The following is an 18,400-nucleotide window of genomic DNA, read 5'->3' on the forward strand; positions in this document are numbered from 1 at the left end:
CTGAGCGACTGGCGAGGGGAGAGGGGACAGGGGAGAGGAGACAGGGACCGAGGCGGGGCCCGGCTGAGGGCCGCTGTTGGGTGACCTGCTCCTCTGCTCCTCTGCTCCTCTGCGGCAGGGAGCGTGGGAGTGGGAAATTGCTGCTGCGAGGTTTACCCTGGACCTTTGTCTGCGTTCAGTTTTCTGCTGTTGTGGGATTCAATTTCTGACCACCATGTGTGAATTCAGTGCTGCTTAAGTGATTACAAGGTATGAATATGTAAGCAAGCTTTCAGTTGCATTAGCTGTGTTAAAGCTCTGATGAGACTGGCGTTTACATGTCTGGTACACTGTATTTTCTGCTGGGAACCACCTGAGATGCTGATAATTTTTCAGTTACTGATTCACAGAACACCAATTGATGTTAACATGTTAACATGTAGTGTCTCATTATACAGCATTAGAGCAAAATGTCATCATCTCGATCACCTCCGTCTTTACCTGCACACAACTGTACCGCTCCTTTATTGGACTCTGACCTTCAGGAAAAGTTTCTTCTTCCTCATGCTATGGAGGCAAGTTCATTCTGTTCCTGTTAAACCTGATTTTTTTCATTCCATTTCCTTTGTTAACAAAGATTCAGAACAGATATTTCAAGACATACTTCCTGGCTGCAGATGGGAAGTGGGTGATACTTCAGAAAATGGGTGAGAGTGCTGGACATAAAAATGGTTTACTGAAACTATGGAAAAAATCTTACTTGTTCTTTTCTGCTTACACAGATGGGCTGGGATAAATGAAACATCTTCCAAGATGCTGTTTTCACTGGAAGTAATTAAATTCAAGAACTTAGTTTTGGATATACAACCAAGAAAAAGCTATAGATACCTTTATGGTGTTACACAAGTTGAGGTCTGCCAGGAAGTGTAAGCCTGTGATAAAACAAGACACGTATGATGTGTCATTAAAGCATTAGGTGATTGGAATGTGGTTATTTGCCTTATGGCAACAGTTGGAAGCAGAGCAGCCTGCATTCTGATGCTGTGGGGAAGTGATTTTTTTTAGTTGGGAACTTCCCCAATTCGGATACTCGTTTTCTCAGTTATGCTAAGGAGATAAGGATGTAAGAATATAAACCCAGCCTGACAAATCGCTTTGGTGGAGACGCACCTGGCACAGGCTGAAAGCAGAAGAAATGGGTGCTGGTGGGTGGGGAAGGCAAGACAGCCAACTCGTGATAAATAATGAGTAGTCAGTGGGGCACTGAGTGGAGTAAACAGATAGCATTGTGCTTGGCGAGAGCATCGATCGTGCTGGAGTGTGAGGGCGTTTGGAGAAGGGGAAGGATGATGGCAGGCTCCTGGTGCTGACAAGGACGTGGGGGGAATGGGATGTGTTTAGGCAGCAGGCACTGACACTTGTCTCTGGAATTACTGTGGCACAGCCAGCATCACGTTCCTGTGCAAGGTGAGCAGCTTTTCCAAACTGGTAAGAGAGAAAAGCTATTGCTGCTTCCAAATTGAAGCTGTGAAACATGGTATTGGTGTGTGAGCAGGACTTGGCCTCCACCTTCGTCATCTTTAACAGTTGTATTGGGAAGGTTTTGTCATTATGTCCTGTGCACTAAAAGTTTCTGCAAAGCTGGAACAAATCTGGTGGGCTGTGTTTGTTAAAACAGGGCGTGCGTCTTGATGAATTTCTGTTTAACGGTGTCCTGGAACTTGCACGGAAACCTGATGGAGTAAAGAGCGTAAATTTCCTTTGAAATTAGATGTGATTTGTCGTTGCTGACTTTCTTAGCTTTTGGAAGGCATAAAGCGAACCTTTTGTTCTTGCAAGCCAACAGAGATGAGTGTTTATTCTGAACTTTTTTGGTTTTAATTCTAAAGATAATATTCTTGACCTGCAGGTTTTCATGGACAGTGCGAGCTGTCTTACAGCAAGAGGCTTTGTGTTGATCATTAGAGAAAATGTTTATAGAGGAGTAACTGTGAAGGCAATTTCCTGAGAATGGAAAGGTGGTACAAGTAATTCAGGTTTCTGGTCACTGCTCAATTCTGGGAAGTCTTCTGAGCACTCCCATTTCTGCTGATAAATTATTGTGGTGTCACAAAACGCCGTTCCTGTTTATATATTAGTTATTTGCTGATAACAAATCCGGCTCAGGGCAGTCAGAAAAGGACAGCACCACTACTCAGTACAATGTTTATTGCAGAGCATGCAGGGGGGGAAACCTGGATGCAGAGTGGAAGTCCATGTACTGGCTTTACAGAAACAAGGGATCAAGATCACAGAGTAGTCTGAGGAATTATGAGATGACTGCTTTGCAAGGAGCTGCAGTAAATCTTTTGACGCTAAAGTTTCCACCTTCGCTCAGTGGGTTTATCTTCTCACTAGAGGAATTAACGCGTTTGCCGTTTACAATCTGAAAGTCCCACAAGTCTGGCTTTTGGAATGGAAGTTACCACGCTGCCAGACTCAGACATTTCAAAATGAGAAGTTTAGTTGGCAATATTATGGGCACACAAATTCTTTTGGATATGTGGTAACAGTTCATGTAGGTTGATTTTTTTTTTATCTTCTAGCCTGTGCTTTCTGGTTCAGTCTTCAAATTCTCCTATTTCACTGAAGTTCCTGGAAGCCTTTAATACTTAATATTATTATTTAAAGAATTGCGAGTTGTACAAATGCTTTTACCATTTGACTGCATGTTTAAATAACACTTAAGTATTTGTGGTACTTAGAGTCTTTTAGCTAAAATAAGGAAAGGAATTGGTGTATGGAGTCACCCTAGGTGTTTTCCCTCAGCTATGAAGTAATAAATTGAAATGAAACAAAATAAATTTAATCTTTAGAGTTTAAACCATCAACTCAAAGTAGCTCATGCGCAGTGAGCTTTTATACTTACACGTACCAAATTTGAAAATGTAGCAAATTATATGTACCAAATTCAAAACCACTGAAAAAATGCTAAATCAGTTATAATGGGAAGTATTTTTTTATGTTTCCTGGTTTTGTCCTGCAGTTGAACAGTAAAAACATTGACGCTTTGATGCAGAAGTTAAGTGAAAAGGAAACCCAAAATACAGTACGTAAGTTAAAATTTCTGTCTCTGTGTTCTGTGCTGTACACCTGAAAATGGCTGCGTCATGAAATAGATTTCCAGTGACAGTGGCAAGGTGGGAGTGCTTGTGGTTTATCATCACAAAATAGAGCCTTAGTTTTGCATCTGAGATGTTCATCAGTGTGCGTTGCTGTTGCATTGTTTTGTACAGACATTAAAATAATTTATTTTCTGGTTTTTTGTTGTTGGTTTTTTTTTTTTCCATGAAGAATCTCAGGAGAAAAATACTTGAAAGGGAGAAACTTGTTGAAGAACTTTCATCCAGGCTTCAGCTTGAAAGGGTGAGTGACCAGTGCTGTTGGCATGAATGTTCTCTCGCAGTGACTAGATCCTGATTTACAAATGTTAGATTTTGGGAACAGCAATTATTACAAAGATCTATGAAAGAAGGAAAATCCCAAAAGATGTTTCCTACAGAAATCTCATAAAACCATCAAGCCTGTATCCAGCCCTGTTAAAGACACAGGTTATCCTTAACACTATTGTCCCGTGGTTCAGGGAGGGGCATACATCTGGACTAGTGGATTTTTGCTTCTTATGTAAGGATTCACAATAATTCTGGAAAAAATATTTATAATGAACTAACAGAGGGTAAGCTGAACAGCTACTGCTCATGGTTAGTTTCCATGGCTCTTTAACTCAATGAATAGGAAAGGACATCAAAGGCTGACAAGACCTCATTCATTCTCTGGACCAAAGGAAGGGGCTCAGTGCAGAAACCAACACAGGAGGAGAATTGTCTGTGCTGTACAAGAAGGTACTACAAAAGTTTCCACGTTATTCTACTGGTAGTTTAGCAATCTGTGTTACATACTTGTATACCTACAGTGAACTTTATGTTGATGCAGTGCAGCGTGGCTCAGTGTTAGTGAGGGGCAGAGTAGACTCAGTTAAGTCTTTTAAGGGAACAGTGGTATACTTTGATTTTGTAACTCCCTGGGGTTTGTTGAGAGCCATGGTTCTTCTTTAAGAATTTTTCTTTGCTTAACGGAGAAAACATCACTTGGCTGCAGGATGGACTTAGCCAGCGAATTGTAATAGAGAAGCATGTGGGGGTGCACCTTTCACACCTGGCCGTTGGCGTAGCCTTGTCTTTATCTTGAAGTGAAGCAGCATGTTCTCTTAGAAACTTTCTTGTCCTTGGGAGTAGACATGCTGACCAGAAAAGCCTCTAAAGATTCTGAAGACCACAACACCAGCAAACCTCAGCACTGAACGATCTGTGCAGCATGCCATGCCCTGACTAGAGTTGTTGAACAATTTGGGGTCCCCAGGATTTGAGCGGATAAATCATTATCTGTGCTATCCCCTTGTTCCGTCTTATGTTATCTCCAATAAATGACATTTTTATCAGTACCTGACGGAGTCCGAGTTTGCCTTTCTTAGTGATACCTGTAATGAGCACTTGCACTGGTGCATGACGATGGTCTTCTAGTCTATGCTAATAACAGGACTTCTTTCTACCTGTTTTCATTATATCTTATTTAAAATAAGCCAGAGGAATCAAGCTGCAAGAAATGTCATAGAATCATCTGACCTCAGTTCTGGTGACAGTTCTGCCTCTTCCCTTATGCTTTCTGTACCCCCCAAAATTAGAGTTTGAATGAAATGTATCAATACTTCTAAGAGCAGGTAGTGGTCTTTGGTATTTAATGAAGATCAGTTCAGCTCTAATTAGTCAAGGCAGAGCTGATCAGGGTGGCTTAATTTTGGTCAACCTGCTAGCTAGATGCCTTTTCTCAGCCTGAATTTCTGTTCGTGCTTCTAGGCCTTGTTCATACTACTCGAAGAATCAGATTAAATGTGAGACATCAATTATACAGACATTCTTTCAAGTTTGTGATTTCTGTTGAACACTAATAACACTAGTAACAAGTTACTGCTTGTGAATGTACTTCTAGAACATGTTTCATCTTTTCCAGCTTTTGAGGACTTTCAAATGTCAGTTAGAAACTGTAAAGCAAAGCTGAAAGAGTATAGGTAGGATCATGTAGTGTATCTCCACAGATCAATAGATTTGTGTTTATTTCTCTTTCTTAGGTCAATGTACAGAAAAAAGACCACCTGTCAAGTTCAGTGAGGGCAGTACAAGCTCACCTGAAATGTCAGATTCAAAGAAAAGAAGCGGAGAATGGTGAATTAAAAATGAAAATACAGGTCAATGCATTTTTACTTGTGTTTCAGTTTATTTGAAGATATTAGCAAAGCCTTTTGGTGGTCAGAGTTTAACTCAGATGTGAGAGTTAAATCTCAGAGTATCACTTGGAATCAAACTGCTGGTAAAACAAAAATCCCAAACAGTAAAAATCATTAACATTTATGTTTTGCCCAGTCTGCCCGATCACAATATCTTCATTGCAAGGTGGTTTTTGTTCTTCTTTTCTCAACTTGTGCCTACAAGCAGTTCTGCTGAAGAGAAGTTAAGCACACAAAGAAGCGTTCTAGAAAATAGATATTGATCCTGAGGTATTCTCCATATAGGTAAGAGACAGGAAAGTCCCCAGGATGAGTTTCTCTTTTAAGATAAGGATGATGAATCACCACCTCTTTCTTTTTATTGACTGCAAAGGAATCAATAAACCTCTTAATACTGACTGAAAGCGAAACACTGAAGACTGATGTCTAACCTCACTTTGTTTAAGGCGGGTGAAATTATTTCCATTTTCTATTGTAAAAAGCAAAAGGTAAATTTGGGCATTTGCAGCGGTTACTGGCTTAGTACATGGCAAGGAAGAGGTCACAAGGAAGAGGCTGGAGCTGCATATGTCCTCAGCCTTTCGTGTTTGAAACCTGTCAAGAGCACAGGCATGAATGAGAATACACTGGCTGAAAAGTAATGTATTGCTAATTTCCAAACTTTTTTTAGTAGTGTACATCCCGTATGAATTGTATAATTTGAATTTGTTAAGGAGCCCATGGCAACTCAATTTAAAAAAACGTCACGTATGTCTGTCTGTATAAATACCTTACCTTTTCTTCTAAATCAAAATTGCTGTATTGTTCTCCCTAGTACAATCACTAGAATTCCAGCAACATTTTCATGTAGGGATACTTTGATTAATAACTTGATATACATCTGTATTTTCATTCAGTTTATTGAAAAATTTCCCTTGTTCGCTCTTCAAAAAGTGCTGAAGCCAGTTGTGACAGCTTAGCATTACCCTTATCAAATTAATTCTCAATTTAGATTTGCCCCAGCCACTGAATAGTGCCCAAGTGCTGATTCTTAGGGCGGTAGTGACCTCCGGTGGTTACCTCGGGGATAACAGTTGTTCACCAGCAGTTAAAGACGGCCATACGATTGTCTGTTTGCTCTGTTTATTGAAGCTGTTCCACTGCCATCCCCCCAACTCACATCTTTGTGTGTTAAATGCCATATAAGCATCTCTATATGTCAACTGCTTCCTGCATATTTAGGGGGTTTTATAATTTCATTTTTTTAAGTAGTATTTTCCTTTTCGGTGGGTCCCAGTACCTGAGACAATCTTTCACTTGGAAAACAACATACATTTTGCATTGATTATGGATAAGTTTTGGGGCCATTAGCAGGGCCTATACTGACAGATATCCTTTCATATGCATAATATGCATATTTTATAGCAACGGGAAAATGGTGTCTTGAATAAGGCTGGCACATTGATGCTGTCAGTAGGTAAATGGCACGTCATTCTGGTCTTTATTCATGTAGAACTTAATCGAGTGTCAGACCTAGACTCAAATTAAGGAAACAAGTGTATTAATCGTTCTTAAAATTAGGATTTTTATCAGTGACTTGAGAAATTTATTTACACTGCTCGCCTACTTGCATTGCTGTAGTTTGACAGAAGAACATTATGTGATAAAAGTGGAACTTGCACTTCTCCTTATGAAAGCGGTTGTCTACTTGGCCATGTTTTTGGTAAGCTGTAGCACCTGAAAACCAATCACGTCTGATATTCTCCTCATAAATGGCTTTAACATGCAGGTCATGGTTTCTGTGTTGAAATTCTGCAATCATTTCCAAGAGCACACAGCAATGGTTGGATCACTGCCTTTCCCCTGCCTGCTTCTGCACCTTCTCGACCTCGTCTTTGGATCACCTTTATAATGGGTTTCCCAACGTGTATTTTCTCTTGCCTGTTGATGTACATGTCCTGCCTAGCTCTTTGTATCAACCACAAGATTTGAGATACAAGGATGTTACGGGAACATTCTAAATGTAGTTGCTATTCCTGGTTATGTTATGTCACAAAATTATCTGTAAGGTATAGAATTTGAAAAGAGTTGATGTTTAATTATACTGCAGGCTCTAGTAAAGAAAATAGAAGAGTGGAAATTTCAAGTTGGAGAATATAAGCACCAAGTGTTAGCCTTAAGGCAAAAAAGTGAGCAGAAGAAGACTGCTCTGAAAAAGGCAATCGGGTCCCAGAAACAAAGAGCCAAACACTTTGAAGCAGCTGTGGAAAATTTAACCTCCAGAATAAGAGAACGTGTAAGTGTCTGTGCTGTGAGCAATGTCGTGCTGTCCTGTTTTGAACTGAATGGCTGGGAGAAAATAGAATAAGTCTGGGGGGTCATGCTGTGTTTGTATCTCTGTTATTTTTGCTCCTTCGCTGAGGAAAAGGTTGCTATAAGTGACATGCAAACTGTTACTACATTCACTGCCCTCGTTTTGGTGAAATTTAGTGAATGTCTGAAGCCATGGGGTTGTACGCTTCAAATGGTAGTGAGAGGAGTCTGATCTGCTTTCAGTTACACCTCTCGATTTTCCTGTGTGGAAGACTTTATGGATGCACACTGACTACTGTCGGAAGTACAGTATGCTAACTGAGAATCCATCATTGGGGTTTGAAGTCTTTGTTTCCTTTATTTGTCAGTGCATGACATCTCATGTGGATACTTAACTTTCTGTTTCTAAGCTGCTTGCTCTGAACCTTTTCAAAATGCATGCACAACATTTCCTTAATCCAAATGTTCCTTAGATTCTTGCCCCACAGACCCCTGCAGCGTGTACTTGTTCAGAAAGGCCAGGTGGATCAGAACTGTGCTGAGATCTTCATTGCCTTGTTCAGATTTCTTAGTAAGAGTATGTTTTCGTACTCTTAAGTGTGTTGCCATAATTTTGGGTATGTCAGTATTAAAGATAGGTCTTTCCAGTTATTGTATCAGGAGATGGTTAATAATGGGTTTTTTGTTGTCTTCGATCTTTGTGAAAAGGCAGTAGTGGATCTCTAAGAACCCTTATTTTATTTTGACACAAGATAAAATTTACATTGCTTTGTACTAGGGAAGTCTAAACCACCTCCTATGAAACAGCTCTTGTGCTTAGAACATTTGGTAGAAGTAGGTGGTGTTCTTCCGTGGCATTCTTTTGTTACCTGATTCGTCATTCCTCTGTTCTCCAGGAAGTCCAACTGTCTGAGGTACAGACAGCTTCTGACGTCGAGAAAAAACAGCATGATAGAATGGCTGAAGGAAAGACACAGTTAGAAATTCAATCAGAAGACCTCAAGAAGTAAGTTAAACTGTTGGTGTGTATTTTTTTTGTTTCTGTAGTCACACAGTCTTGATATTTAGCGATGTAGCGCTCAGGTTGACAGTGTACACAGGTTTATGTATTCATGTTTTAAAATTCTGAGAATTTATAAGTTGGAAACTAGAAAACAATTAAGATTTGTAGCCTTCTCTCTGCTACATTTCACAACTCTTTTAAAAACTTCATTCCCCATTCAAGTAAGGAACGTGTTCTTTCCGCTGCATACTTCTGATTAGCCTCAACTTGCTGGTAGCTACTGTGCTGCTTCCTCAGAATGATTCTGTTATTAACTGAATTAACAGCTTGAGTGCTGCATAGAAGAAGGTTCTTACTTAGGCTTCTACTTTCTACTTCAGACTAACTACTGCAAAATTATTTCAGTTCCTCTAATGTCTCACCCAGACAGAGAAAAGTTCCTCTCAGTTGTGTTTGAACAGTTTATTCCTGTGAGAAAAAGCAACACAAAGTTGTCCAGCCTTATTCAGACCATCCAGTTAAATCTTAATGTACATGAAGGGTAGGCCGTTTTCTTTGGTAGATACCGATAAATATCCTTTTACCTTTTCTGTTGGTAGAAATACGGACTATAATTCAAACGAGCAAAAGGAACTAATAGGTGCCTTTATGCTGGGTCTAAGACAGAATCTTTATTTTACAAGAGCTTGATTCAAGCTCAAATATGTAACAGCTCAAATTAAATTGACTTGACTCTTTTGTTATTGTTTCAGAAAATCTGATATTTCTGAAAATATTTTCAGCTTATTTTAAAATCTAACAGGAGTGAAGGTACATGACGTGAGTCCAGAAATGTCTAGCTCAGGGTTTGTCCAGTGTATGTGAGAAGGCATCAAGGAAAGAAGAAGAAAGGAGAAATATCTACGATACTTCCCTCAAGTACTTGTTGCTTCTAGCTGGTTTTTGCTGGTTTTATTTCAGCTGAAAATACAAGTCTTGCTTGAAATGTACCATTCTGACAAGATTTGTTCTTGACTAACTAAACAGCAAAACAAGTTTTGTTGTCTAACTTCATTAGCATTAAAAACATGTGAGGCATGTAGCACAACTTGTTATTTTTAATAATGGGAAGTTCATTCCTAATCCAGCTATGGAGGGTTCTGAGTACGACATTATCTGATAGATCTGATAAATTCAGTGTCATTCATTTTGTACAGTGCGTATGCATCGTTGTCTTGGAAATATGCTTGGGTGTTCTAGGTAATGAATTTATTTGTAATTGAGCTAGGACCAATGCCTTGGTGGACCACATCTCTCTTGGAAAGTTTCTTGTTTCAATAGATACTGCGTTCCTGGGATGCTTAAATGCATTCCCCGAATTTTTGTTGGGTTTTTTTGTCTTTTCATAAAATAAGACCAACGAAGGAGTGTATCTTAAGGTACAATTAATTTTGCATACCGAGAGTTTTGGAAGCATTGGAGATGATATAGACATTCCTGTCTACCTAACAAGACAGATCACAAGCCTGTTGGAAGACTTGAAAAGAAAGGAGGAATGGAGAAGCAAGTCAGATGAGGAAATTCTTGGAAAGCTAAGTTCTGACCACTCTGAAAATGAAAAGATTTACCTTGAAAATGAAAAATTAAAGGTGAGATTCTTTAAATCACTTTTGAGTGGCTCTGCATTTCTGATACATTAATGAAGTAGCTGCATTAATTCCCTTTTGGGCCTCTGTCTTGAGAGCCCAAAACTGTAGAACAAATTTTCCTGTGCATTTCTTGCAGTAAGAGAAAATGACACACTGAAAATTTATCCGTGGAAATCTATGGCCAGTCTAGGAACAGGATTGTCTAATAATCTCTCTGCTTAACTAGGATGCCATTTACTTAACTGTCAGTAGCTCCAAAATTGCTTAATTGGAAATTGTTATTTTATGTTTGTGAAATTTTATTTCAAATTAAATGATTCATTTTAGTTCAATTATTAATTTCAATTTTTAAAGCGTTTACAGGTTTTGTACTGTATTTATCTCCCAAAGTAAATATTCTGATGAGCTGACAAATGAGCTGTGGGCTCTGATTCTTGTTTGACAGGGTAAACAATTGTGTCACTTCTTTCAATGTCTGCAGGTCATTTGCTAGCAATATCGTATTGTAGATGGTGCAATTTTAATAGAATTCTTACAAGTTTTGTATTTTCCATGTTTTGATCAAGGCTTCCATTGCTACATTGGAAAACAGTACTGTTTCTGTTGAAAGTGAGCTGCTAAATCTGCAAGAAAAGGCAAAGCTGCAGGAAAACCTTGTTGAACAGTATAAAGATCAGGTGACTAGTGTGTTTGAAATGTGGAGGAAATGAGAAAGGTTTGATTTGTAATAAACCAGCTTCGTTGTCATGTTGTCATCCTGTCATAACACTGAGGGCCAGAGAAGAGAGTGGCATTACAAACCATAGCCAAGAACGGTCTCCACACCAGTCCCAGTACACAGAATCCTTACTGAACTGTGTGAAGCTGAGCTGAAGCTCACTGAAGCCAACACAGCTCATTACATACTTGCTCAGAAAAGATTTGCGTCCTAAAAAGCAAGTTGACAACTCAGAAAACTATATTTGGAAAGTACAATTTGAGTCTGATGTCTTTAGTGGGCATATCCAAGGATATTTTACCTCTGCTTGGTCATATCGGTATTTCCATGTTCTTAAGATCAGTAAAACAACACTCGAGTACTGATGTTATGTTATGTTATGTTATGTTATGTTATGTTATGTTATGTTGTGTTGTGTTATGTTATATCACATCACATATCATATCATATCATATCATATCATATCATATCATATCATATCATATCATATCATATCTTATCATATATCATATAATATCCACATCATATATCATATCATATATCATATCATATAATATCATAAATTTTATTGTTATTCTATTCTATTCTATTCTATTCTATTCTATTCTATTCTATTCTATTCTATATTTAAAAGAAACACCCTGCAAATCTATGTGAAAAATATATTGTGTCCTAGGTACAAAAATTACAAACAGCAATAGAAGAATTGAGACCCAGGTATGAAACAGTCTTAAATGAAAGCAGGATAAGAGAAACCAAATGCGTAGAAGTAGACACGGTAAGTTTTGCAGTAATAAAACATGTTTCCAAGCAATTCTGTAGGACATTGATCTTTGCTACATTATTGTGATCCACTTACTAGAAGTCACAGTGCAGTGGCTCTTTTTTCAGTACTACACGATTGCAAACAGGTGAGAAATGGTTCCAAGAGTAAGAACGAAGGAGCTGGGCTGCTATTTTAGAATTTGAGAATCCTTTTATCACTTTTGAAAGTGTTGTTGATTTTAAAACGATCTGTCAACAGAGCAGTTGTGGAAGTTGCTTAGGAAAGCAAAGCTACTGTAGGACTGCTTTGCAGTGTAAGTCTTAACTGCAGTTAGAATGGAGAATCCAGGCAGAGATGAGGTTTCAGTTTTTCAGCAGATGGTGCTGAATACTGAAACACAGCCAGCATACGCTTAAGCATCAGAAAACAGTACCAAATTAGTAGTAAAGCCACTTTCCTCAGTTTCATGGCTTGTCTTCTTTAAAGTGATAATGCTAATGCAGGGACAGGTTTTGCATTACCTGCAATGTTCTTTTTTAGAGAACAGAATTAGTCCTCACAGAGAAGCATCTTAGACATTCATTTTATTTCATACTAACTTTATCTTTCCATGTTCGAGTTGCAGAATGGAGAAAAATATTAAATGGTCCTATAAATGATATTTGCATAGCATTGTATGTGGCTTCAGATGGCATTGGGAGTCGCTCTCTTTTCAGATACTGCGATAGTTGTCTGGTCAGAATTGTTCCTGTAGGCTGCTTGGTGTGTCTGAATGCCATCTCCCCAAGTCTACTGCAATGAAACTAAGCTAAAATAAAAATTAGAGTAATTAATGATGAACTGCTAACGCTTGCATAGTTTTGTAGCTGTTTATTGTGTTACTGAGTCTTCAGTGGGGTATAGTCGGAGACAGAAATTTCTCCAACGTGAACTTATACCTTTGTCAGTAACTTATAAAACAGGTGACGTTATGCAACTTGTGTACAATTCCAGATTTATTACTTCATGCAAAGCCATTAAGCGTTACAACAATTAATTTATGGTTTTACGCTTACATTTTTCTCCTGTGATGCTACTCTGCAGGTGAGGGACAAACCAGAGGCCGAGTTAAAGGAGTTGGAACACGTCTGTAACTTGCTGACAGCAGCTGAGGAAAAGCAGCAAGGATGTCAGGAACAGCTTGTGTCCCGGGACAGGATCCATGCACAGAAATGCAAACCCCTTGGGGAGCTGCAGGTTCAGGTGCTTCGAATGTGCTGATTTGTAAAGATTAATGGGAGAATTATGTGGAAGAGTCTCTGAAACATTTTTTTCCTATTAGCTTGTGTGCCGGTTGTGCAGTTCCCTTTGTTACTTCCTTCATAAGTCAAAAGCTCCTTCTGTAGAAACAGCACAATGCAAATAAAGCTATCACCAGCTGTATTTATGTGAATTCAGTATGGGACAAGACTGGTTACCGATATTTGCTTTTACATTTTGGATCTTTTAAGTGACTATATTCTTAATCCTTTTGAATACTTCTGTCCTGAGATGTGTTGCAAAACTCTTCCCTGGAAATAAATGTGCAAGTCTAATGATTGTCTGTATCTAGTGGTATAACTTAACTCCACTTAATTTTGTTTTCAGTGACTAATTTATAAACCAGACAATATTTGCTTAGATAAATAGTCATGAATTACATTGCTGATGATATCTAGCTTTAACATTTTAATGGTTTCATTGTGCTGGTTGATGAAATATAAAAATATTTTAAAAATATTCTTCAATAGGATCATTTCTACTTTAGCAGTATTTTAGCACTACTGCTTGTATTTTCTCTTAAGAATATTCCTCAGATTTTCCTGTCCGTGACATCAACTTCAATGGCAGGGCTCAGTTTGGCGTTTTTTTGTTGTACTCTTTTTTCTTTTTTTATTTTTTAAATTATTTTGCATTTTTTAATTCGGAGAGAATTCTGCTGCTCATACACCTCTTTTCAGTAACTTCTCTTTTTTGGTATTAGCTACTTTCTGCAATTCTTTGCCAGAGCAACACTGTTCCTCTGTGGTAACTGCATATACAGATATCCATATGAGGTGTTATTGTTATGCTTCCTGTGGCTGTAGTGTGAGGGAAGTTACTTTTGCTGGAACCTAAAGCTTAAGAGTTGAAGTTCACAGAGGAGGTAGACCTGGCCAGCTCCCAGCACACCAGGCTGCATGGGCAGCATACGGATTTTTTTAGGACTTCACTTTGTTACATCGCGGGTTTTCAGTTTTAAAGTGTTCACACAAAGTTTTAGTCGGCTATTTTGGCTGTAGTTTGTTTGTTTTAAACCCAAGATAATCTACACTTGAATAAAATATATAGTGTTTAGAGTTAAACTGCTGGATTGGATTTTAATAGGCAAGCTTCCTTTCCTCCATAACATCCTGTATATAGGTCTCTTCAACTAGAAATGAGTCGTCATTTTCACAGCAGGAAGACAGTACAACTTCTGTGGGCAGTCATTCCTCAGAAGAAGAAAACCTTAACATTCAGAAGAAATACGGAGATCTTAAAAGGTAACTTTTTTAAAAAATCTGACTGCAATGAATTCCTACACTTTTCTGCTGTAATGAATTGTAATGCGTTAATCTGTTTTGTGTAAAGGCAATTAGAAAAGGTGGAATTTCAAAATGAAGAACTTGCTTGTCAGCTCAAAGAACATGATGAGACTCTTCAGTGCAGCAGATTGCAGCTTGAAGAGAAAATGGCAGAATATAATGGACTAACCAGGCAACTGGAATCTGCTTTGGAAGAAGGGAGAAAAATGGTATTGATGATTTCGTGCATGTCTTTATCTTGTTTGCCACGCTCTATTTAAAGATAACATCAAAAGCGAGGGTGCTTGAGAAGAAAAGATGAAACCATTATTTTGCATGTAGGGAGCAATAGTACAAAGTTACTGGGGATTCTGCATGTTTAATTATGAATTGCACAATTCAACTTCTTTGTGAAATTCGGATCCTATTGCAATTAATTACAAAGCTCAGTGGACCCACATTTCACTGTCATTTTTTTGTTGACAAATCAAAACGCTTTAACCATCTAATTGCCTTTTTCTTCTTTTCTTTGGAATAGGCAGCCCGCAAGAACTTTGGTGTTGAAATCATTCTCATTTTAGAGGAACACTTTCAATATTAAGCAGAGATTTTTCATTTATAGAAAGGATGCAGACAGTAACAAATAGAAGAGGAAATGCAGTGATTTGGATTGCAGTAGATTTATATTAGTTTAATAAAAGACAATATGCGTGAAGTTCTAATTTCTGTCTCAGATTAATCTCGTTGAAATAAACTGACTGAATTTTCTCAATACTGTCTGAGGATATTGATTTGGTTCTGAAAAAATAACAAGTTTGGCTTAACTTACAAATGGGTCACAAAAGCGTCTCCCTCCCAGTAATATTACATGTTTTTCCAAAGGGAAACTTCTTTCAAATTTAGTCAGAATATTACCCAGGTTTGTTTAATTTCTGTGCATGGGAAATAGCTGAAGTATTTGATGACAGAAGAGGAAATACAGCGATTAATGTATTCATGCTAAGGTATAAGAAAATCATTTGATTTGGGCTTCAAGTGAAAGCAAATATGCATCAGTTCTCTCTTATTGCAGGTAGCTGAAGAACTGGAAAAAATGTTATACAAAGAGCAAGCCCTTCAGGCAAAAATCCTTGTTCTGGAAACTGAAGTGAGAGAGGTGCAAGAAGAGAAGAAACAACTCCTCTGCGTATTTCACCATGTGAGGAAGGAACACTGTCTATGGCTTAAGAAATGACTTACTACATCACCATTTACAGTAAAAGTTCCTTTTATTGGAAAACACAACACTACACACTGAAAAACTTCCCTGCACTTTAGGGAAGAGCACATGAATTCAACTTGACGATATATTCTGTATACTGACATTTCTAATAGACTTAACAGATGCCCAGTCTAAATCACTGGAATTATCTTGAGTTTGCATCTCTTATTCAGTCGAGTTTTCCCAGCATGAAAAAATATCAAAAAGACACATACATCTAGAGAAGAACTGCTCCAAATTAATTAATTGCTTTTTATTCCAGTTACATCGACATATAATTGAGAATGCATTACGGAAAACTATAAACTGGTCTTATTCCTGTTGTAGTGCAACTGGAAACAAAATAGGACTGTGAGGATAACTTTATTCAGTTATTCTTTCTAACCTGATTGGCTTTTTCTGAGGTTGAGCTTAAATCTGATGAGTACAATTCTGTTTTTTAAAATATTCGATGTGTTTTAATCAACTTGCGCCTGAAATCTGTAACAGACATAAAAGGCAATGCCTGAATATCTGTAGGGTCTGTATAACAAATTATCCATGGTGTGCATCAGGTATGGAACCAATGAGCAGGTAACAGTGCTATTAGTAATCTTTTTTAAATAAAGATCTTTAGACATCAAAAATCATGTTATATCAGAGATTAGTAACAGATGTTTCCTTGAAAAACCAACATGAGAGTGTTAAGCCCATAATAGATTTAAGATGCTAGGAATCTTTCATGATAAGTTTCGGAAGGTTAGTTTTTGTGTTCCCAGGCCTTTTTTGGATTATAAGCCTGTTGAAACATGTTCAGTCTGTTCCTGACTGAACATAAATAAAGCTTTAATATTTTGAGGTCTTTTTGGGAACCATCAGTTCTGTGGAGCCTCTGAAAACTTTTACAGGTAAATAAGGCTTATAAAAAATCAGGTTCTAGTTGTCTTACATTATTACTGTGATTGATCTGTATTTTATTTCTAAGTTGCATTGAATTTCTCTTTTTTTCCCTTAGAAAAAAGCCCACTATGAGGTATGTTTGAAAGAGCTGGGTAACAGCCTGCAGAAAGCAGAGAACAAGAACCAAAGCATCCAGAATTATGTGCAGTTTCTGAAAGCTTCATACATAACAATGTTTGGCTGAATTCTTCATTATTAAATAAATTAAATTAAAGAAACTTTTCAATATTTGGCTTCAACTTTTGCTGGAGGCAAGACTGTTGAGGCCTTATGGTATTTTACAAGATTGATTACTATGATGTTATTTCTTCCCCAGGAAAGCCTGTGTTGTGGATAGGGAAAAGCAGGTCAGTCATTCCTGGCTCATCACTTATGGAAAATGTACCTGGTGTTACTGACACAAAGAATTGTGGTTTTCATGGGACAGAAGTGAAAAGGCAGACTGCAAAACAGCAGAGACAGATCTCAGGTACACACATGAGGTTGTAAATTGGTCTGTGAATTTGCCGTGTGTGTAAAAGCTTGCGTGCATCCTTCTAGCCCATGGTCACAGATAAACTTTCAGTTCCCATGGGAAAGAGGGAACCCGTGCACTGGCTGCGTAGTAATTTACATATTTTAATTATTAATAATTATATACTATTTCTCAGTTATTATACTTCTGTTCTGTAGAAATCTGGTTGTCCAAGATAATGATATTTATCCTATTAAGACGGGCAAAAAAGTAGAGAGCATTAGGTTCCCTCCCTGTCTTTTCCCTGCCGCTTGGCATCAGCACAGCACTCACCACTGCACTGCATGAAATGCTTGTGGCCACAAGGCTGTCCCATCCAGCCTTCTTCCCCTACTCCTGTTATGATTGGGAGTATGCTACAGTAATATTGTACAAATATAAGTAGGAAAGTATTTTAGAGACAATTTAAGCTCTGAGTGTGTTCATAGACCCTTTCACGGTGACACGGCTTCATTAAGGTATTCACGTGTTTATCTGTGCTTGAGTTCAGGAGCTGCTCTTCACTGACTTGTGCATCAGGTTAAATGCATGGGAATACCCAGCTGATACAGGGCTAATAAAAACCCAATACTGACTGAGATAGTAATTATGATTATAGATATATGCTTATAGAAATGTTATGTGTTTTTTGAAAAGTAGTACATTTGGATAAGTTAAATATATGTAATTTAGAATTTAGTGTATTTAAATGCATATTGTTAAATTGAAAACATAAGTTAGTTCACACACAGGCAATACCTGTTTGTTAAATGTAGTATTTAGTTGTTATTTATAATGTGTAGAATGTTGATTTTTTTCTCTTTTTCCAAATGCTTATCCATCCTAACAAATACTGATATGTGATGACGATCTGCTTGTGTGCACCTCTAAAAATAAAATTAACATTTATTGTATATCACTCAGGTTAGCAGAGAATACTTCTGTTATATTGTTGAGGTTTCTGCGTTACAGATGCTCACTTCCAACCACACTTTGATCAGTTTAGTTCTGCTTGTTCTGCTGATATCAAAACGATTGGAAGTCATCGTGTATGAAGGAAAAAATTCAGAAACACAGTGTTGAATCCAGTCCAGTACTGGTTTTTAAAAGGTCATCATGGAAAATGGTGCACTTCCCACTGATAAATGGTACAAATATTTCAGTCTGTCTTTTGCCATCTAGGGAATCAGTGGGTTGTTGGTTTTATTTTTCCTTCCTATCTCATTTGCTAGAAATGGATCTGGAATTATTGAAGCTGCTGACAGCTTGAGGTACCTCTTCACTACTGGATGTCTACAGACAAGAAATTCAGGATACGTCAAAGCAAATGTGATCTGATTTAGCTTACGAGATTAGAAATCTGCGATTTTTTCAGTTCCACCTGTCTTTCCCATTCTGTTTATCCAGACTTCCTTTCCTTTTGTTCGTATTCGAGCA

The 18,400-nt window shown here is 37.9% G+C and overlaps 1 protein-coding gene across 1 annotated transcript; it reads left to right on the forward strand.

The window, feature by feature from the left end:
• Positions 1-449: 449 nt before the first annotated feature.
• ODF2L (outer dense fiber of sperm tails 2-like) lies at positions 450-16,654 on the forward strand. The gene is made up of 15 exons (XM_010183724.1): positions 450-554; positions 1,658-1,729; positions 3,005-3,067; positions 3,313-3,384; positions 5,144-5,260; positions 7,389-7,574; positions 8,488-8,597; positions 10,087-10,222; positions 10,789-10,899; positions 11,617-11,718; positions 12,790-12,948; positions 14,164-14,249; positions 14,338-14,500; positions 15,343-15,468; positions 16,526-16,654. Exons 1-15 carry the CDS (start codon positions 450-452, stop codon positions 16,652-16,654), a joined length of 1,737 nt encoding a protein of 578 aa, XP_010182026.1.
• Positions 16,655-18,400: the final 1,746 nt, after the last annotated feature.

This window comes from Mesitornis unicolor, unplaced genomic scaffold, assembly GCF_000695765.1.
Source record: "Mesitornis unicolor isolate BGI_N332 unplaced genomic scaffold, ASM69576v1 scaffold19494, whole genome shotgun sequence".
Lineage (NCBI taxonomy): Eukaryota > Metazoa > Chordata > Aves > Mesitornithiformes > Mesitornithidae > Mesitornis > Mesitornis unicolor.

Bases quoted from the DNA above. Each gene is read 5' to 3' on its own strand.
- ODF2L (XM_010183724.1), top strand. From the start codon at position 450: ATGTCATCATCTCGATCACCTCCGTCTTTACCTGCACACAACTGTACC. The intron at 3,385-5,143 runs GTGAGTGACCAG...TCTCTTTCTTAG, and splicing joins CCAGGCTTCAGCTTGAAAGG to GTCAATGTACAGAAAAAAGA. The intron at 12,949-14,163 runs GTGCTTCGAATG...TCATTTTCACAG, and splicing joins TTGGGGAGCTGCAGGTTCAG to CAGGAAGACAGTACAACTTC.